General features: G+C 32.2%; 2 protein-coding genes across 2 annotated transcripts; both read left to right on the forward strand.

Annotated features, from left to right (window-relative positions):
• Positions 1-6,837: 6,837 nt before the first annotated feature.
• LOC25488808 (cation/H(+) antiporter 15) lies at positions 6,838-9,810 on the forward strand. The gene is made up of 3 exons (XM_013603953.1): positions 6,838-7,032; positions 7,479-8,486; positions 8,572-9,810. The coding sequence occupies exons 1-3, from the start codon at positions 6,838-6,840 to the stop codon at positions 9,808-9,810; spliced, it is 2,442 nt and encodes an 813-aa protein (XP_013459407.1).
• Positions 9,811-15,006: 5,196 nt separating this feature from the next.
• LOC25488809 (cation/H(+) antiporter 15) lies at positions 15,007-17,313 on the forward strand. The gene is made up of 2 exons (XM_024778731.1): positions 15,007-15,975; positions 16,075-17,313. Exons 1-2 carry the CDS (start codon positions 15,007-15,009, stop codon positions 17,311-17,313), a joined length of 2,208 nt encoding a protein of 735 aa, XP_024634499.1.
• The last annotated feature ends 5,542 nt before the right edge of the window (positions 17,314-22,855 follow it).

Here is a 22,855-nt window from a genome sequence, read left to right on the forward strand (position 1 = left end):
CAAGTTTATTTGTTCCTCTTTTTTATTTCCCCAAATTTATAAATTTTCCCAGATTTCTATAATCATACTCAAACTTCTTTTCTAAACTTTTTTATAAAATGAATGGTTGAACTCATATACATATGGTTGTTTGAGTCATCATCACCATCAATGATATTTCTTTGTCTTTATCTCATATACTCATATTTTTTTAATAATTAATTAAATTGTATTAAAAAAACCAACAAGCTCGACAAATGATTCTTGAATTGTTCATGCTAATTAGATTATTTTGTCACTCATAGGTCTAATTTTTTTTAGAGGACTCGTTGTGTCTCATGTTTAACTGAATTAAGATTTATCATGATTTTATAAAAATTATAAAGTTTGAGTTTGTGCTTATGGCCAAAAGAAAAAAATTAGGGGAAAATAAAAAGGGTTTGAATCTATCAAAAACAATAAGGTATTGTTTGATTATGAATTAATGATGATAAATATATTTCTTAATTAGGTGATAGAGAGTATTTGATGCATGTTAATTAATTTGGTGATAGTTTTAAGCCTTTGGATTAAATGAAATGAATGGATAAGATTTGGTGTCAAACTAATTTTGACACCATGGTATCATTTGATCCTATTTTTTTTTATAATAGTTACATTTTGGAAAGAGAGATTCCTTCGGCAAAGTTAATAGCATAATAGTGTACCAAAATTGTCTCCAAACATTAATACATAAAAGTGCTACATTGACATCATACTAATATTTAAGCAAAAACTCCCTTATAATTTGAAGTTTGTGGTATAATTCGGCTGCAAAATATGCTTCAAATTGCAATTCATGGACCATATGGTATTATAGAGGAATTTATGCACGAAGACAAAAGCTTACCTCCACTGCATGTGAATGATTTAATTATATATGTTTACATGCATTAATTATATATTATTTTTCTAACTAGCAGTGAGCTTACCTCTATAGTCTTTGACTCACTCACTCACTCATAATTAATTTTATTTTATATATTTTGCAAAGTATAATTATCAAACAAATGATAGCATGAAATATAACATACAATGAGAAGGAGAATCAACTATTGAATGTTTTTTTTTTGTCAAGTAGCCACTAGGCTAGAGCTCACACAATTTAATTATATAGAAGTGGAGTGTACTGAGTTCGAACCCCGACCCCTGCATATAATATACAATATCCCTACCAATTGAGATAAACTCACGAAGATTATTGAATGTTACTTGGTTCTATTTGGTGAATATTTCAAAAAATAAAATAAAATTGGTGAACTTTAATTTGTCGCATGATCTCTCACGGTTGCCGTTCCAAAGTCAAAACGAATCTTAGACGGCATGCGCTTTATCCTTTTTATAATTTTTTTTCGAAACAACCCCATTTACTTAACCTTTTGACATTCGTTCCTACCGTCCGTTTCCGTAAAAAAAACAATGCTGGTTAACAAACCAATACGTGACACTTGATGAATTGACAAACTTATTAGTAGAGGGACTAAAACCAAAAACGCAAATTTACATAGGGACGAAAATAAAAAACATAATAATCAAAATTTGAAATGTAAAATGTATTCTTTCCACCTTCTTCCTCACTATATTCTATGTAATTGAGCCGTACTCTGGCATAGGCTATGGGAGAGTGGGAATGACAGAAATGAAGAAGAGAGAAAGAACATAGTGAGGAAGAAGGTGGAAAGAATATGTTTTAAATTTCAAATTTTGATGATTATGTTTTTTTTTTCTTCTTCCCTATGTAAATTTGCGTTTTAGGTTTTAGTCCCTCTACTAACCAGTTTATCAACTCATCAAGTGCCACATATTAGCCCGTTAGCCAGCAATGCATTTTTTCACGGAATCAGACGGTAAGGACGAATGCCAAAATGTTAAGAAATTATAAGGGTTGTTTCGCAGCAAGAAAAGATACAGGGACTAAAACCAAAAATGCGCAAACGTACATGGACTTTTTTTATTTAAGCCATTTTTTTATCAGTTGTACTATCTTTTTCATAATTTTGTATGGTATCCTTTTCATAATTAATTATCAAGATAAGAAGCCTATACTTGTCTGATGTTGCGAAATCTAATACCCCACAGGAATCAAAATTATAAACCGATTGTTTAATAAATCTGGCTGAGTATCCGTCTTTCAATCATACTAAATCATTTTAGTTAAGAAATTTTGATAATACTAGATCTTTTTAAAATTATATCGTCCATTAAATTTTAGTGCATTTGCTTTATACAATCTCTATTTATGAGAAAAAAAATGGGAAACGAAATGTTTTTTTAATGGCCAAATGTTATCATTGTCACTAATTATGTTAATATTCAGGAATAAAATCCAAGACATCTTCCTTTAAACTACTTCAACATTTTTTAGCTAACCAATCAAGCTACCTATGATGGACATGAAATGAGATGTTAAATAGTTAAGGATATTGATATGGAGTAATCAAAATGATGATATTTGTCAAACAACAACCGTTGAGATGCGAGTGAAGGGGGTGCCTGAAAACATTTTGATGCTTAAGTAAGAGCGCAAAGGTGAGAGGTATTGAAAAATAGAAATTATGCATCTTGTATTTGTGATGAACGGCGTCATTTATAGGCTTACTTTTGGAGTCATTGATCGATTGATGAAAGCTGTTAGAGAATGGAGGACCATCAATGTTCAACTCCGTACGTTACAAGTCATTGAGGTGTTACAAAATGGATGATTCTAGCTATTCGTTCGAAGCATTGATGAGACTAAAGGATTCAAGGTACTTAGTAAAGTAGATGAGTTTGGGCCATAATGTTTATTTGGGTCTTGTAGGCCTGAATTTGATAACATTTCAGCTTTTATCTTTGATGTTTGCAGGAATGAATCTCTTGATATGGCTGGGTGCATGATGTTATGTTATGGCAGATTTCTGCGGCTTGAAATGATCGTGTGTGGAATGACGAGAGACAAACACCAAATGGTATCGGGTGGCTTGCGTAAGGAAATTGGCAACAGTGGCATGAAGCAAATCAACAACAACAACTTCATCGATCTGACCAAGCCACTACAACTGTTGTCAATTCCAAGTGCGAAAGACCACGGTTGGCTGGTTTAAATGTAACATGGACGTTGCATTTCATGAAGCCGATAGTAGAGTGTCTTTGGGGTGCTGTGCGCGCGATTTGAATGGTCGGTTTATCACAACGCAAACAAGGTGGAAAAGAATGAAAGTGTCCATCTTAGAAAGAGAGACAATGACCCTATTGGAGGTAATCAATTTTGTTAGCATAAATGGGTGGCACAATGTCTTTTTTCAGTCGAAATTGTGCACTCCTGTGAATTCTCTATTGTCTCATCGTAACAGAGTTCCTGAATTTTATATGCTACTTTTTGGTTATTAATAATCAATTATCTCCTTTTTGTATTAAACTTTTCCTAATTAATGATATGAGTTAATTTTGCTTTTGTAAAAAAAATGTTAAAGATTGCCTTTGAAGCATTTGTTAAGAGGATAAAAATAGAAATATTGGATTGAAAAATAGTGAAAAGTGATGAATTTAACTTTTTACTAAAAATTAAAACATTGTTGAATTCAATATAAACCTACTACTTTTGGTTTCTTATCAAGTAATATACCACCCCTGTTGAAGGTAGATGTCAATCCAGGTCGATCCATTATGAATATTCTTCAAAACTCAAAGAATGCATAAATAAAAAACACATATAGATAAAAAGAATCCAAAGTCCTTATACAAAATTAGGAATATTGATACAAAGAGAGGAAAAAGTGATAGCCTGAATTGTTAGAACCCTTGAAGCACACAAAGAAAATCACATGATCAATGGAATAATCAACACTAGTATAAAAAAATTAGAGAAATTAGCCATACCAAATTCAACAATTGATATAACAAGTAATGAAAATGTAAGGTGAGCGAATGAGTCCTTTTCCAATGGTTCAATCCTCGCAGTATGAAAGATAACAAACCTTACTCATTTCTACATGAAACATATACTGAAATTGTATGGTTAATTCTATATTAAGAATAGTAGTAAAATGGTAGCAAAAATAGCACCAAATATATAATGTATGGAAACACTTTTATAAGCTATTCTTTGTGTCTAATGAATTCACAAACACAAACCGGGCGAGTTTTAACATGGGGCAATTGTCAAATTGCCCCATCTTAGATCAATTTTGTTTTATTGACTATTAGTTTTTTTTTTTTTTTGACAAAATTTGCTATTAGTTGTCCACCCTGCATTTTTATATTTTAATTTATAGCCATATTTATTTATAATATATCAATTTTAATTTTAATTTAATGGGGACTAAATATTTTAAAAGGACAAAAACATGTCACTTTTTATAAGAACTAAAAACAAAATTTGTTCTATTTATAGGGACAAAAAATTTTAGTCCCCATTAAATTAAAATTAAAGCTACATGCTAAAAAAATTTAGAGGGACAAAAACATGTCACTTTTTTATAAGAACTAAAAACAAAATTCGTTATATTTATAAGGACCAAAAATAACCCTAATTAATATTAAAATGTTTTGTGGAAGGGATTAATATTACAAAGTTAGATACAAATTAAATTTATTTCTTTATAAATAATGTAGTAAATATATATTTACGTCATATTTTTTTTACCCAGATTTAAACATGTCTACGTTTTCAAGTTAAAAAAATTATTGAGAATGAGCTGGACCTATTAGATTTTTAAATGGGAGATTAAAAAATAATGTATTTATAGTTCCCTCAGTTAGCAGGGACATGCATTATTATGTAAGGGTCGAAGTTCAAACCTCAGACACCCACTTATTCACCTTGAAAAATCTAAATTCCAGTCAGTAGGCAATCCGACAAAAAAATAAAAAATAATGTATATACAAGTAAATTTGAGTCAAATTATAATTAAGTACGGCTATAAATTGAAATATAAAATGCAGGGTGTACATGTAACAGGAAATAAAACAAAATTGATCTAAGATGGGGCAATTTCACAATTGCCCCCATCCCATGCTAAAACTCGCCCACAAACCGCTCTCCTTTTCACTTGAATAGCAAATGATATTAATAAACAAACTACAACTCAAAATGAGCATGAGTTTGTGTCGATAGTACAAAATTGATTTCCCAACAAGCTAGTATTGTGAATTGACCTTTACTAACTGCACCCCATAGATATCTTTGGCCGAAATTGCAAGAAACAGGGACTTACTCGCAAACAAGTTTTTGTGTAGTGGTCGTATAGCCAAACCTAAAGACGCTGCCTGGGAGGTTTTATTCATCTATGGAATCCCCGACCTTAAGGACAAGGTCAATTTCGAGGAGGGAATTGGCGATAGCTTTGGTCAAGATGAGGTGTTGTTAGACATCGGACGCATTTAACAATTTGTGAAATATTGGACTGACATAGAGCCGATCGAAGAGGAAACAACACAACAAGAACCAGCAACGGATAATCTTGAACTGCGACGTTGTTACAAACAACATGGACGCACATATTTTATCGATCATGACGATGCTAAAATGAAGGGGTTCTTTAGGTATTTAATATTAAGAATGTAGTTTCATATTAATAACAGGGAATTCATTTTTTATATTTCTTGTATTTAATAGATCTCTAGATGCTTTGAAAGGTATCTAGAAATAATTAGTGAATGAACTTTGGTGTTTGGCACCAACTCTAAAAGTGCTCCTTTATATTTTCACATAACAATTAGACTTATGTGGTTAACGAGCTCCACCAAAAGATGAATCGTTTAGGACGTTCCAAATTTAATTTATAGATCAAATAATTTTTTATCAGGCTATACTTACCTTACAACGAAAGATTAGATTATCGTGGTCTCATTCCCTAAAAACTGGAGGGTTAACAAAAAAAAACTAATAGTGTATCCAAGTCTTAATTATATAAGAGTTAAATTCAGTGTCCCATAAAATAATAATTTTTCAAAAAGAAGATAAACATTTGTGCAACATGGAAAAATTAAATTTCTGTCTACTTCCTTAGAAATGCTTAAACTAAGGAAGTAAGTGACTAACTACACATTTTAGTCCATCTTTTTTTTAAACCAATTTTTCTTGAGCATTATAGATATTATAAAATTATATAAATAAATAAATTAAATTAAAATATATTCTATACTACTAATAAAAGGGAGACATAAATTTGTTGTATTACTCTTTAATCCAAAATTTAAAGCACTAAAAAACTAGCTACATTTTTTGCCAATCTTCTAAATGAATTTTTTCTGAGCAATGCAGATTTTATAAAAAGAATAGTCAAATTAAATTAAAATATAGTCCCGCAAATATAGCTCAGTTGGTAGCTACCGGGAATAATTTATGTAGGGGTCAGGAGTTGGAACCCCAAATTCTCCACTTTCTCGTGTGAAACATGTTACCAGAAAAAGAAATTTATCATTAATCGTAGGTGTCATTGTTGTACGACATATACAAAAGTAAAAAAAATCACAACTAATCATAACTAATAAGAAGATAAATGCTACCTCAAATAGATAAATATGGTTCATACCATTTTTTCTAACTAAAAACTATCATTACAATTTGTTTTCTCCTATATTTGGATTCATTATGTCATGTTAATAAGATAAATGCTACCTCAAATAGATAAATATTGTTTACAAACCAAAAATATGGTTACAATTTGTTTTCTCCTGTATTTAGATTCTTTCTGTCATCATACATACAAACATATACAAAAGCAAATAATCTAGGGTTTAAGCTCATTTATCTTCTTCTTGTTGTTAATAACGAATGAAAAAGTGTCAATACAAAAAAAATTGATTTTTCTATATTACAAGAAGGAAAAAATAACCATGAGTGGCAAGAATGCACCTATATGCTATGATGTAAATGTGTTTGATCCCAGTCATCTATGGCAAACTCAAAATGTCCTTAAAAGCGAGTTACCGGAAATTGCAACTTCAATTGCATTTACGGTATTATTGTCGCTTCTCATCTTCTCCGTCCTAAAACCTCTTCATCAACCTCGGATTATTTCACATGTTGCTGTAAGTACATAAATTTTTGAGTTAGTTTGCTCGTACTATTAACTTTTTTTCACTTATTTTCTGACAAAGAAGTAGTATTAACATGATATAAGTGTGTATTTGATTTTGTGTTGATAAAAATTGGTTTTAAATAAATTAATTTGTAAATTTTCTTAGAAGATAGTACCATAGGTGTTTGTTCTGGATCCATCCAACATTGTTCAGAAAAAATATTGATCCAGAACAAACACCTATAGTATTAACATGATGATATAAGCGAACAATATTGATCTGGAGTGTTACAGATAGTACTACTTAGAAGATAAAATGAAGTTTGTACCAAAAAAAAAATATAATAAAATGAAGAGAAAAAATCTATATTTATTGTTGCATGTCTTCATGTTTGTTAATAGGTACAAAATTTGTCATTGTAATAATTTTTTGCTGTTCAAAATTATTAATTGTAGGTTGGTTTCTTACTAACTGGACCATTACTATTAGTGATAGCCCCATATTTTCCCATTTATATCGGAACTGCGGTGCTCAACATTGAAGTTCTATCGCATATTGGTGTCATATACTATGCATTTATCAGTGGTTTGGAGATGGACTTGAATAGCATTTTACATGTTAAAAAGAAAGATGCAACCATTGCGATTTCCGGGATCATCTTTCCGATGGTAATGGGGCCAATTTTATACAATCTACATCGATACTTTTATGGCAATGGTGATGGACCTAAACTCGAAGAAAGTACAATGAATGTTTATGTACAATGGACTTTAGTTCTCACTATGACAAGTTTTTCAATTGTAGCTCACACACTTTCCGAGCTCAAACTTCTTAATACCGGTCTTGGTCAGACGGCATTAACAACAGCTATGATCAGTGACACATATTCTTGGGTTTTATACACAATAACTCTTCCATTTTCAATTACTGGTAGTATTGTGGCAATATACTCAGTGTTAAGTACCGTCGTATTTGTTTTCATTTGCATTTTTGTGGTGCGTCCTATCATCGTAAAGGTCATTGATCGCAAGCTTGAAAGAGATGAATGGGATGATAAACAATTACTCTTTCTTCTGATGGGGATGTTTGTTTGCTCATATATAACAGGTATTCTTGGCACACAAGATATTGTCGGAGCTTTTGTGTACGGGTTGATTTTGCCTCATGGTAAATTTGCTGATATGGTCACGTCAATGACTGATGACTTTGGTGGCGAGTTTCTGGCCCCGCTCTTCTTTAGTCGCAATGGAATGCGCTTCATTGTGAAAGCCATATTCGTCCATCGAAACTGGCCCTTAACACTTGTGCTTATAATCTTGTTATGTGTTCCAAAGATTTTAAGCACTTTGTTTACCACTTTATTTTTTGGCATGCGTACTCAAGACAGTTTTGCTCTAGGCATGATTCTCAATACTAAGGGTGCCCTTGCATTGATAATGCTCAACACAGCTTGGGATAGACATGTATTTACTCTATCTAATTTTTAATTACTCAAGATTCAAAATTATATCAATTTAAATTTTGATTTGTTATAATTTCTCATTGCAGATTTTTTCTGAACCCACTCATGCTGTTTTATCGGCTGCGGTCTTTTTAATGACTATTGTGGTTCCTCTCGTTATTAATGCGATATATAAGCCCAGGAAGAGATTTGAGCAGAACAAGCTAAAGACTATACAAAAGCTTAGACTTGATGCAGAACTTAGGATTCTAACATGTGTTCACAATACTCGCCACGCTATAGGGGTTATCAACCTCATTCAGTCTTTCAATGCCACTAGAATTTCCCCTATACATGTTTTTTCACTTTACCTTATTGAACTCAAAGGACGTACCGGTGCACTTGTTGCTGCTCATATGGATAAGCCTAGTGTGCAACCTGGAGCACAAAATCTTACCAGTTCCCAGGTAGAGCAAGAAAGCATTAATAATACATTTGAAGCATTTGGAGAGGCGTACGATGCTGTTAGAGTCCGAACCTTAAATGTTGTGTCATCCTATGCAACCATTCACGAGGACATATATAATTCAGCTAATGAAAAACACACAAGCATGATTATACTTCCATTCCATAAACACTTAAGTTCATTAGGTGCACTCGAAACAACTAGTGTTGCATACAAAGATATAAACCTGAATGTGATGCAAACTGCACCTTGCTCTGTGGGAATCTTTGTTGATCGTAATCTTGGGACATTACCGAAAATGAACTTTCGAATTTGTATGATATTTGTTGGTGGCCCTGATGACCATGAAGCCTTAACTGTTGCATGGAGGATGGCGGAGCACCCAAGAACTCGATTATCAGTGGTTCGAATGCTCCTGTTAGATGTAGCTGCTGAAGTAGACACTAAAAGTCATAATGAAACACAAGGAGTATTATCTGTTGTAATGGATAATGAGAAGCAGAAGGATCTAGACGAAGAATATGTAAATTCATTTAGACTGAAAGCAGTGAATAACAATGATTTTATATCCTATTCAGAGGTTGATGTCCATTCAGGTGAAGATATTCCCACAATCCTTGATGATTTAGACAAATTTGGTTGTGATTTATACATAGTTGGACAAGGGCATCATAGAAATGTTCGAGCCTTTTCAAGTTTATTGGAATGGTGTGATTGTCCAGAACTTGGAGTTATCGGGGATATGTTGGCATCAAACAATTTTAGTTCGGGTTCATCAGTGTTAGTTGTGCAACAATATGGGTACGGAGGAATAGTTTCGGGAAATCAACCTAATCATGTGTCCACTAATAAAGATGGTTTTGAGGAACTTGTCGTATAGACACAATAAGAATAATGGTTGGTACCTTGATTTTTAATGTTCCATTTCAGTTGCCTACAATGGTATTCCTGGCTACATTTGTATCTCAAAAAATAAAAAATGTATTTTCTTTAGAGCGGTAAGGTCCTCTCTTCATTAAGAATGAATATAAAATTTTGGGTTTAACTTCTAAAAAAAAAAAAAACTTTGGGTTTAATTAAAATTATGGTCCCTTGTTTTTACTCGTTCACAAAATTTGTCTCTACAGAATTTCTAAAATATGAAAGTTAATAAGAAATTATAAATGAACTTTGATGTACAACAATTTCAGCAGAGTTTTGACACTTGTAAATTGTTGGTGAGTCTCTTACAATCTTCAAGTCTTCACTCCTTTATATAGAGGTGTGAAAGATATGTTGATGATTTTCAACACATCAAAAGAGTCGTTGTTAAAGCATGATCATCACCAATGATCTGTTGCTTGATTTGGTTATTGTCCAAGGAGGGAATTATTTGAAATTCATTCTTTGTTTGGAGAGTAACCAGCGTAGACACAGTTGTAGCAGTACAATTGTAGCTAAGGTAGTGGAGTAGTTGTTGTACAATTGTATTATGTCCTTTTTCTGTGTTCTTCAGTGGATAATAATCTAATGCCTTCTAATTCCTCTGAAATAGTTGTTGCTCCAGGCTTCTATTCCTCTGCAATGATGTGTCTTCAGAATAACAAAATTCAACTAACTGCAACTTCTTGACTTCAGACTCTGATGTGCTTCAAACTCTGATGGTCTTCAGACGCTTGATGACGTCAAGACTCTGGCAGTCAGCTTCTGATGGTCTTCAGACTCTGGTAGTCTTCAGACCCTGTCTTGCAACATAAGCTTCCTTTGTTAATTCGATTTCTCTCTTTTGTTCTTTCAGAATCAATACTTGGATTTAAGACTTATAAATTTTTGTCTATGGTCTTGCACACTTCAACAAATATTAGCATATCCAATTGACTTTTTAATACCTTGTTATCATCAAAACTTAAGGTGATAATGTTAAACACATTTTGTTCCAGCAATCTCTCCCTTTTTGATGATGACAAACACTAGTATTAATGGTCAATTGTTGTTAATCTAATTAACAAGTTGACTTTAGGGTCTGAGGTTTGTAAGCTCCCCTTGAGTCTAATAGTTCTTAAGACGAAGTTTGTAAACTCCCCTTAAGTTATATCCAAGTTAATTAAATTCATTTTAAATTTAAAAACGTCACTAAAAAATAATTTCACATGAAATCAGAGACCAAGAGATGAGAAAAAGAGAGAAATAATGACTAGCCATGAAGCAAATGACTTACTAAATCGATGACCGACTCCAACAAGGTAACTACTAAGAAGTAAGAACTAACACTCACTCTACCCTTAAAAAAAAATCATTGAAAAAAATATTTTTCTTTATATATATAGTATAGATATAATTCTTTTTCTATTTCCTTCAAAAAAAATTGTTTCTATTAAAAAAAGTTTGATGGAGATACAAGGTGAAAATTTAGTTTACAGTGTTGCCTAGTCAGAATTTATCAGAATTTATCAGCTTATAACAAAGCTTAAATATCTAACAGCAAGGTAAGCTTAAATTTTTTTTTTTTTTTTGATAAAGCTGGAAAAATGCAAAAAAAGAAAAAGGGAAAAGTATAACATTGGGAGAACTAGGCCAAAACCCAATTAAACATAAAAGACCAGATGTAAAGTTAAGTCACTTCCTAAGTAGCCTAACACACCCTGCTACTTTGGAAGGGTGTATTTTTAATAAAGTCTAGAAAAATTTATGTCATCATATATCTAATCTAATTGTATACTATTATAAGCGACACTTGATTACCTTTTTTTAATTATTTTTAGGGATATAATTGTCCATTTTTAAATAAAAAAGAGACAATTATTAAATTGACTTTGCTCATACACAATAAATATGAATGTGTTCTATACCACATACGATTTTTTAAGTCTTTTGTCAATATTTGTGTTCTAATTTTATTTCTCAAAATATTTTAACATAGCCATGTAAATTAATTGTGTCAACTATTATAAGGTCTATATTCGATATCTAAAATTAAGAAATTTAAAATTTTACAAATTTCAAAATTAAACAAAATCGCAGGAAAATCCGCTGCAATACCTGCGGAATTTCCTAAGGAATCGAAGAAATAATACTCGGTAATAATTCCGCAGGAAATTGCGCAGCAAATATAATATTTACCTGCGGGCGTTCCTGCAGCTGAACAATCCGCAGGAAACGTTGCCAGACAAGGGTTAGCTGCAGCAAAATCCCAAGATATTCCTGCTGATTATTTTCCGCATGAAAATCCGCAGGAAAAACGAGAAATTCTAGTAGTGAACTAAAAAACTAGCTACAGTTTTGGTCAATCTTTTAAACCAATTATTCTCTCAACAATATAGATATAATAAAATAAAAATAGTCAACTTAAATTAAAATAGATATAATACATAAAGGAAATTCGGATAGACCGGCATTTAGTGTTCGTATTTCCGCTTTTATTCAATAATGTGGCAATTTTATGGTGTGTGAAACATTTTACCCGTAAAAGAAAAAGAAAATTATCATTGATCGTAGGTATCATTGCCGCAATGTAATATGCGGATATATAGAAAATATAAAGAAATCCTAACTAATCATAACTAAAAATATGTTTTATACCCTTTTTTCTAACTAAAAATATGGTTACAATTTGTTTTCTTCTATATTTGGACTCTTTCTTTCATGATAACAAGATAAATGCTACCTCAAATAGATAAATATAGTTTAAACCCTTTTTTTCAAACTAAAAATATGGTTAAAATTTGTGTTTTCCTATATTTGGATTCTTTCTGTCATCATACATACATATACAAATGCAAATAATGCAAAGTTTAAGCTCGTTTACCTTCTTGTTGTTCATAACGAATGAAAATGGATCAATAGAAAGGACAACTATTGCAACACAAAATTGATTTTACTATATTAGAAGATGGAAGAAACGATAACCGGTAAGGAGACGAGTATATGCTATAAGGTAAATGTTTTTGATCCCAAACATTTATGGCAAACTCGAAATGTCCTTAAAGGCGAGCTACCTGAAATTGCGACTGCAATTGCCTTTATCGTATTATTGTCTCGTATCGTCTTCTTCATCTTTAAACCTCTTCATCAAAGTCGTATGATTTCATATATCACTGTAAGTACATAAATTTATGAATTATTTTATTTGTACTATATTAACGTTTGTTCACTCAACAATTTTTATATTTTTTGACAACGTAGTAATAATAACATGATATCAGTGTGTATTTGACTTTGTTAAAATTATTGTATTTAGGTATTTTATTTTTTATTTTAATAAAAGACCTTAATTAAGGATGAGGCAAAAACCTCTAACCAAGAGATCACCTGGGAGTTGATAGCAAGTTTTGCAATACCTCCAAGCTGATCTCAATAATTAGTTATTTGAGAAATTAATATAACAAATGGATTCAATATTTTTTTGATATAGACACAATGATTATATATATATATATATATATATATATATATATATATATATATATATATATATATATATATACATATAATAAAATTACTACAAATGAAATCCAAGATTTAAGGTTAAAAATTAATTTTGGAGACAAAAGTTCCAAATTCTTGCTTCAAATTACAATGAACCCTAGAGTTAAAATCATTCATACCCAAGAACAGTCAAATATTTCAAAATTAATTATGTGTTTCTAAAATCACCTTTTTCAATCCAAATATGCACTAAATCTACCATATTATCTTATAGTTTCTATCATGTTTTACTGCTCATTCTTTTCCATAACGAGTTATTCATTTGACCATTTTATACAAATAAAAAAAAATGATAAATAAAGAGATAAAGTAATTATTTTATTAAATTACTTTTATCAAGTGTTACTGTATTCAACATTAACTTTAATGTAAAGTGAACAATATTGATGTGAGTTAGGAGTGACAAAAATATACTAATTAGAGAATAGAATGAAGAAAAAAAAATCAATATTTATTTTTGCAAGGGCAAAAGAGATTATATTATATATAAATAAAATGGCTTAATTACACTTTTCTCCCTATTTTTTTGCCAATTGTGCGATTTTGCACCCCCCTCTTTTTTTTTGAGCGATTTTGCACCCCATCTTTTGCCAATTGTGTTTTGTTCAAAATCATCATTAAAAGAGGGGAAAGGGGTAAAAGATGGGGTGCAAAATTTCTCAAAAAAAGAAGAGGGGTGCAAAATCGCACAATTGGCAAAAAGATAGGGGACAAAAGTGCAATTAAACACAAGAAGGTCCATCTAATCAGAAAGAAAACATAGGGTGCAAAATCGCTTAAAAAAAAGGCACAATTAGCAAAAGATATGAGAGAAAAGTGCAATTAAGCCAAATAAAATATACCATTAACGCAGGGAATGCTAGCTGATAAAGATATGGATCATTAAAATGTTGTTTACAAACACACCCTCAACCCAACAACCAAAGTTCCTAAAAAAAATTAGGCCAAATACCTCCCCGGGTACTTTAAGTTTCATGTTTGTTTCAGATAGATCATTTAAGTTTCTAAGGTTTCAGATAAGTCCTTTAAGTTTGGAGTTTGTTTCAGATAGGTCCTTTAGGTTTCTAAGGTTTCAGATAGGTCCTTTTAAGTTTCGAGTTTGTTTCAGATATCTCATTTCTATCAACCTCCGTTTAGCCAAAGTTGATTTGATAGAAAGGACCTATCTGAAACAAACTCGAAACTTAAAGGACCTATCTGAAACCTTAGAAACTTAAAGGACTTATCCGAAACAAACTCGAAACTTAAAGGACCTATCTGAAACCTTAGAAACTTAAAGGACTTATATGAAACAAACATTAAATTTAAAGGACCCAGGGAGGTATTTGGCCAAAAAATTATATTGAAAATTGAAATTGTCATTTATTTTGGAAGAACATTTTGTTAGAAATTAGTCACTAATCGTAAAATTGATACTCCATGTCTATCCTGAACTATGTCTGAAAGGAAACACATTGATGGCCACACGTTTCTATGTTTTTTTTATAATCAACTGGAAATTACATGTCTCCATGTTTGTCAATACATACAAATTTTTTAATTTTAACAATTTTTTGGTGTTCCAAATTATTAAATGTAGGTTGGTTTCCTACTAACAGGACCATTATTTATGATGTCCTCATATGTTTCCCTCTTTTCTCCAACTTCAATAATCAACGTTGAAGTTCTATCACATATTGGTGTCATATACTACACATTTATCAGTGGTTTGGAGATGGACTTGAATGGCATTTTACATGTTAAAAAGAAAGCTGCAACCATTGCGATTTCCGGGATCATCTTTCCAATGGTGATGGGACCACCGTTATACATTCTACATCGAAAATTTTATGGAAATGGTGATGGATCTAAACTTGAAAGATGCACAATGAAAGTTTATATAGAATGGACTTTAATTCTCACTGTGACAAGTTTTTCAATTGTAGCTCACACACTTTCTGAGCTAAAACTTCTTAATACTGGTCTTGGTCAAACTGCATTAACAGCATCTATGATCAGTGACACATATTCTTGGATTTTATACACAGTTATTCTTCCATTCTCAATTAATGGTGTAGGGGCAATATACTCAGTGTTAAGCACCGTCATATTTGTTTTCATTTGCATTTTTCTGGTGCGTCCGATCATTGTAAAGTTCATTGATCGCAAGACTGAAAGAGATGAATGGAACGATAAAGAATTACTCTTTCTTGTGATGGGGATTTTTGTTTGCTCATGCATAACAGATATTCTTGGAACACAAGACATTGTTGGGGCTTTTGTGTACGGGTTGATTTTACCTCACGGTAAATTTGCTGATATCGTCACTACACTGACTGATGATTTTTGCGGCGGGTTTCTAGCACCGCTCTTCTTTAGTCGTAACGGAATGCGATTCTTTGTGAATTCCATATTTATCTATCCAACTTGGCCCTTAACACTTGTTATTATAATCTTGTTATGTGTTCCGAAGATTTTAAGCACTTTGTTTGCTACTTTCTTTTTTGGTATGCGTACTCAAGACAGTTTAGCTCTCGGCATGATTCTCAATACAAAGGGTGCCCTTGCACTGATAATGCTCAACACATCTTGGGATAGAAAAGTATTGATATATTATTATTTACTCTATATGATTTTTAATTACTCATAAGTCAAAATTATATCAATTTAAACTTTGATTTGTTATAATGTGTCATTGCAGATTCTTTCTCCACCCACCCATGCTGTTTTAACTGCTGCAGTACTTTTAATGACTATAGTGGTGCCTCCCACAATCAATGTCATATATAAGCCGAGAAAGAGATTTGAGCAGAACAAGCTAAAGACTATACAAAAGCTTAGACTTGATGCAGAGCTTAGGATTCTTACATGTGTTCATAATGCTCGCCAGGCTACAGGGGTTATCAGCCTCGTTGAATCTTTCAATGCTACTAGAATTTCCCCTATACATGTTTTCGCACTTTACCTTATTGAACTCAAAGGACGTACTGGTGCACTTGTTGCCGCTCATATGGATAAGCCTAGTAACCAACCTGGAGCGCAAAATCTTACAAGATCCCAAGTAGAGCAAGAAAGCATTAATAATACATTTGAAGCACTTGGAGAGGCATATGATGCTGTCAGAGTCGAAACCTTAAATGTTGTGTCATCCTATTCAACCATTCATGAGGACATATATAACTCTGCTAATGAAAAACGCACAAGCATGATTATACTTCCATTCCATAAACACTTAAGTTCATTAGGTGCACTCGAAACAACTAGTGTTGCATACAAAGATATAAACCAGAATGTGATGCAAACTTCACCTTGCTCTGTGGGAATCTTTGTTGATCGTAATCTTGGGTCAATAACAAAAATGAACTTTCGAATTTGTATGATCTTTATTGGAGGTCCTGATGATCATGAAGCCTTAGCTGTTGCATGGAGGATGGTGGGGCACCCAGGAACCCGATTATCATTGGTTCGGATGCTCTTGTTTGACGAAGCAGCCGAAGTAAATATTATAAGTCATTATGAAGTACAAGGCATATTATCTGTTGTAATGGATAATGAGAAGCAGAAGGATCTAGACGAAGAATATGTAAATTCATTTAGACTGAAAGCAGTGAATAACAATGATTCTATATCATATTCGGAGGTTGATGTCCATTCAAGTGAAGATATTCCCACAATCCTCAATGATTTAGACAAATTTGGTTATGATTTATACATAGTTGGACAAGGGCATCATAGAAATGTTCGAGCCTTTTCAAGTTTATTGGAATGGTGTGATTGTCCAGAACTTGGAGTTATCGGGGATATGTTGGCATCAAACAATTTTAGTTCGGGTTCGTCTGTGCTCGTTGTGCAACAATATGGGTACGGAGGAATGGTTTCGGGAAATCAACCTAACCATGTGTCCACTAATAAAGATGGTTTTGAGGAACTTGTCGTATAGACACAATGTAGAATAATGGTTTTGAGGAATTTGAGTTCAACGAAAAGACTTGCTTGCAAACATTCAAGCAAGTTTGAGACAATTTTGGAATTTTATTTTGTATTAAGTTTAGGTACCTCGAGATTTATTGTTCTATTTTAGTTTCCTAGAATGGTATAATTAGCTACATTTGCATCTCAAAACATGAAAAATGTATATATATTTGAAAAATGTATATATATTTTATAGGTTTGATTATAATTTTTGTACCTTAATTTTACGACTCCTTATTGGTTTTAGAAACAACTCCCAATGGGCAAAAGAGTATAAACTCTTATATACTTTTCAAGTGCAATAATCTCAATTAAAATGTTCTTTAAACTTTCAGAATACTTTTGAGAAAAATTTGTCAAAATATTGTCACTAAATAATTGTACAAATATCATTTCTCATTCTTCAAATGGTTGTTTTGGTGGGGTCTCTAATTCACCTGACACTTGATCATTGTACCTTAAAAAAAACATATCTTTCTATGTTTTTTCTTTTAACGACTATTCCGCTGCTACTACCTGGTCACAAACAACTAATCTTTGTGCCTGCTAAGCAATTTCTAGGAAAAGTACAAATAACACAACAATTTGGAAAAAAAATGCTCAAAAATTATTTTCATATTCCTTTCAGAGTCAAATTCAAAATGCATGTTTATACTTTTATTCACCTTCTCCTTAGAAAAATTAATCACTATTTTTAACAACATAATTACGATAAATATATCTACTAACAATGTATAAAAATCGAAGTCCAGCAAAATTTCATATTCGTTCTTATTAAAACTCATGATCTCTTTAATTTTATGTGCATCTACTAACAAAGTATAAAAATTAAAGTCCGGCAAAATTTCATAATCGTCCTTATTAAAACTCATGATTTCCTTAATTTTACGTGCATAATGGTCATTTTACAAAATTTAATTTATTTGTTTAAAAAATTAATTACAATTAATGCTCATCACAAGTGTAACTAATTTTCACAGATAACTATGGAACTAATTTATTTGTTTTTAAAAAAATTACTTACGCATAATGGTAATATCTACTAACAATACATAAAATTCGAAGCCCAAGAAAATTTCACATTCGTCCTTATTAAAACTCAATATATCCTTAATTTTATGTGCAGAATGATCATTATGCAAAATTTAATTTATTTATTTTTCTACTTCTACTAAAAATATATAAAAATTGAAGTCCAACAAAAATTCATAATCTTCCTTATTAAAACTCATGATCTCCTTAATTTTATGTGCATAATTGTCATTTTCTAAAATTTAATTTATTTATTTTTTTAAAAAATTAATTACGGATAATGCTCATCACAAATGTAACTAATTTCCACAAATAACTATAGAACTAATTTATTTGTTTTAAAAAAAAATAATTACGGATAATGTCCATATCTTTTTTTTTTATAAAGATAATGGTCATATCTATCAACTAACAATATATAGGCACTAAAAAACAAAAAACTAACAATCTACTAACAATGCATAAAAATTGAAGTCCAGTAAAAATTCATAATCGTCCTTATTAAAACTCATGATCTCCTTAATTTTATGTGCATAATTGTCATTTTCAAAAATTTAATTTATTTATTTTTTAAAAAATTAATTATGGATAATGCTCATCACAAGTGTAACTAAGGGGGGTGTATTGGATTGAGATTTCAAAGAATTTTAAAAGACTTTTTTGTTTTACAAAAGTCTCGTGGTATTCAATCAAGATTTGTAAGGAATGTAAAACATTCTCGTGGTATTCAATTAGGATTTTCAAGATTTTTTAATGAGTCCAATGAAATCCAGTGGTATTCAATTGAGATTTCGCACAACTTAAAAATTGTCTACTCGTATTCAAAACACTACGGGTTTTAATGGATTGTTGTGAGTAATGGATTTTGTGAGATTGTTTAGTGTAAAATGTACCTACTAACAATCTCACACCTAGCCTTGAGACTTTTCTGCCTCCCACACATAACCTTGAGATTTTTTTAGTTTTTATATTATTGCTCTAAAAAAATGTTATTTTGTATCCAGTCAAGAAAAAAGAATGGTGTCCACTTTACATACTAAAAACCATCGATGTCGTTCTCTCAAAAAAAAAAACATCGCTGTCGTGTCGAGATTGAATGTACCTTGTTCATGTGGAGCATTTCACCCTATATTTCACTATTGCAGTTTCATAAGTGTAATTTTTTAAACTCAATTTGTTTTTCTAATTTATAATAATTATTTGATTTTTAGCAGATAACTTTTGTTGACAACGTTATGTTATTTTGTTGTTAACCAACAATTATTAGTATTATTTTATCATCAGTAAATTTCATAAAAAAAATCATTCACTATGCTAATATTGAATTTTTCTTAAGAATTATACAACTTTTCAAATCTTTAAAATCTCATAAAATCCTTTAAAATCTTAAAGTTTATGTTACAAATCCATTCAAATCTTGATTTGAAATTCCTCATTGTGAAATAAAGTCTTTTAAAATCTCAAAAAATCAATATATATTTTTTTTTTTTACCCAAAAAAGAGGAGCAACAAAGAGCCACTACCTCAAAACTTCATAAACATAGCAAAGAGAGAAAACACAAAAATGGAGGGGGACATAGGGCCAAAACCTCCTAACCAGAGGATACCCTAAAGTTGGGCATCCCAAGTCTATCATGAATTACAAAGTTGTGTATGAAATCAGGCATGTTCATCCAAACTGTGACCCCTTATATCTCTAAACCTTTTGAAGCCAACTGATCTGCACACCTATTACCTTCTCTATAAATATGAGTTACAACAAAATTCATTCCACAAAGTAGTTTCCTGCAGTTCATCCATCTGTTTCTTAAGCTACAAGGTATCATAGACATTTTGTTAAAAGCCATAACCACCAAAGCTGAGTCAGATTCAATCCATATGTTCCTCCAATTTCTCTGGGAAGCTATTTCCACTGCTCTCATGATAGTTGAAAGCTCAGCCTGATATGCACTCCCACCTCCCAAGTTTTCAGCAAAGCAAGAAAGGAAGTTAGCATTTTGGTCCCTGAAAACTCCTCCACATGCTGAAGAGGTTGCCGTAGGAGCCCCATCAGTGTTGCATTTTATCCACCCTACAATTGGGGGAGACCAGATAATCTCCTTAATGCAAGTTGGCTTTGGGGGATGAACAGAAACATTGAATTTCTTTAAGATGATGAGGTCCCTAACTGAAGAATTAGAAGATTTGTTGGTGTAGTTTCCAGATAGGTTCACTGCAGTTATATTGTTATTGATTGCTAGCTGCCAGTGAGGTGATCTATTGTGAAACCTGCATTGGTTTCTATTATACCAGATGGTGGAGATTACATTGACTATGGTGGCCTGAATCACTACTTTACATTGAGGGGACCACCCTCTATCACACACAGACCAAATGTCAGGTATAGATTGAAAATGAAGCGGTGAATCAAGGACAGATGCAAACCAACACCAGATTTTTAAAGCAAAGCAGCATTCAAAGAAAAGATGAAAAGATGTTTTAACATGAGTACCACATAATGAACACATTGATGGGAGTTGGCATCCTTTTGCTGGAGTTTTTCATCTGTTGGAACCTTATCATGAATTAGTCTCCAAGTAAGGATGGATTTTGATGGTGGTATATCTTTGCTCCAGATGAGTTTGGCCCATTTATGAGTATTTGCAGGTTGGTTCTTGAAGGCATATGAGTCACACATCATCAATTCTCCATTGGAGTTGTGATTCCAAATCAATTTGTCTTCTTTGTCCTCCATTGGAATAGTAACTTTCTGACGAGTCATTTATTATCCATTTTTATATGCTATTTAGTTTAGTTTTAATTAGATTTAAGTTTATTTTATATTAGTATTATTTCCTTTTTGAATCATTTTACATTAAAAGCATATTGTTATATTTCAGGAACAAATATTTGATGGATTGAGTCTTGGAGCAAAAGAAAGGGGTTTGGAGCTGATTTGGAACGAAAATATGAAGATTCGGAGACGAAAATATATCTCCCTAAAGTCAGAAGCTTGGCACGGCCCGTGCGAAGGTTGGCACGGCCGTGCCACCCTCCATAGTCACTTTTGCTGCTTTTGCTTAGATTTTAAGCTACTCTATTTTAGCCCGCAGTTTCTTGTGGAACATTCTAGTAATGTAATTGCTTAGATTTTAAGTCGAATGTATGCTATAAATAGAGTAGCTAGCCATCACAAATATTCATCTTTTCTTGGAATTCAATAAGTGACAATTGTCTTTCTAATAAAAGTTCTTTTCTTTTTCTTTAATTTCTTGTCATTTACTTTTATGCTTTCTCTCTTCTTCTCCATGTCTACGATGAACATGAGTGAGTAGACTTCTCTTTGTCTTGGGATTGTTGGATAAGTCTAAATGACATAATACTAATCAAGCCAAGCTCTAAGCCTTAATCTTATGTAACCCTAATTTCTTATCTAAATTCACCGCTTTAACATGGATCAACCATTATCAAACTGTGGAAACGAAAGTGGAGGGTTTGATAAATGTTTATCCATCATCTCAAATATCAATTCATAAAACGAAAGTGGAGCTTTGATATTCGAACAAGTGAATTTAGACAAGGATTGCAAAGGCAGCGAAATAGTCTTTGCAATCTTTGAGACATATAGTTTCGATCTTCAAGGGAACTAATAATGATCAAGTCAGCGAAATAGGCTTGGTTGCTAGAGGAACAAAAGAGAAACTGTCTTGAGAAATTAGGTCTAACATAAAGTTATAAGCTTATAGTTTGGTTTGTGAAGGACTTGTCATTTAGATGAACCCCAACTTGCAACTCGATTCTCCTCTAATCATCATCAAAGGTTAATTGAATTAAACTACTCCCTGTTGGAACGCACTCTTTTCATACTACTTCGGTAAGACCGTGCACTTGCGGTTTTATCCCATCAAGTTTTTGGCGCCGCTGCTGGGGAGTAAACTAATTTAATTAACTATTTCTTTGTGATTAGAACTCTTTCTTCTTCCTCTTTTCTTCTACTTCTTTCTTTCTTTGTGTTACCATTAACTTCTTGGGTTCTCGATTTCTTATGCGAAGAAGTAAAAGTCTCAGAGAATTTATTCATGAGATTGAAAGATATTTGCATAAGAAAAAGAGAGAGGCACAAAATAATATTGTTATGGCTGAACGCACTCTCAAAGAGTATGCTACTCCTTCAACGGAAGAGCCACAAGCTATTATCGTGTACCCGACGGTTGAGGGTAGCAACTTCGAGATCAAGCCTGCACTACTCCATTTGGTGCAGCAAAATCAGTTTTATGGATCACCCACTGAGGATCCAAATCTCCATGTTTCTTCCTTCTTAAGACTTAGTGGCACCATAAAAGAGAACCAAGAAGCCGTAAGACTTCATCTTTTTCCCTTTTCCTTAAGGGATAGAGCTAGCGCTTGGTTCCATTCCCTAGAAGTTGGTTCCATCACTTCATGGGATCAAATGAGGCGAGCATTCCTTGCCCGATTCTTTCCCCCCATCTAAAACCGCT

Source organism: Medicago truncatula, chromosome 3 (genome assembly GCF_003473485.1).
Source record: "Medicago truncatula cultivar Jemalong A17 chromosome 3, MtrunA17r5.0-ANR, whole genome shotgun sequence".
Taxonomy (NCBI): domain Eukaryota; kingdom Viridiplantae; phylum Streptophyta; class Magnoliopsida; order Fabales; family Fabaceae; genus Medicago; species Medicago truncatula.

Excerpts from the sequence above, each read along its gene's own strand:
- LOC25488808 (XM_013603953.1), top strand. The coding sequence starts at position 6,838 with ATGAGTGGCAAGAATGCACCTATATGCTATGATGTAAATGTGTTTGAT. Across the intron at positions 7,033-7,478 it reads GGATTATTTCACATGTTGCT|GTTGGTTTCTTACTAACTGG; the intron begins GTAAGTACATAA and ends TATTAATTGTAG. Across the intron at positions 8,487-8,571 it reads ACACAGCTTGGGATAGACAT|ATTTTTTCTGAACCCACTCA; the intron begins GTATTTACTCTA and ends TTCTCATTGCAG.
- LOC25488809 (XM_024778731.1), top strand. The coding sequence starts at position 15,007 with ATGTCCTCATATGTTTCCCTCTTTTCTCCAACTTCAATAATCAACGTT. Across the intron at positions 15,976-16,074 it reads ACACATCTTGGGATAGAAAA|ATTCTTTCTCCACCCACCCA; the intron begins GTATTGATATAT and ends GTGTCATTGCAG.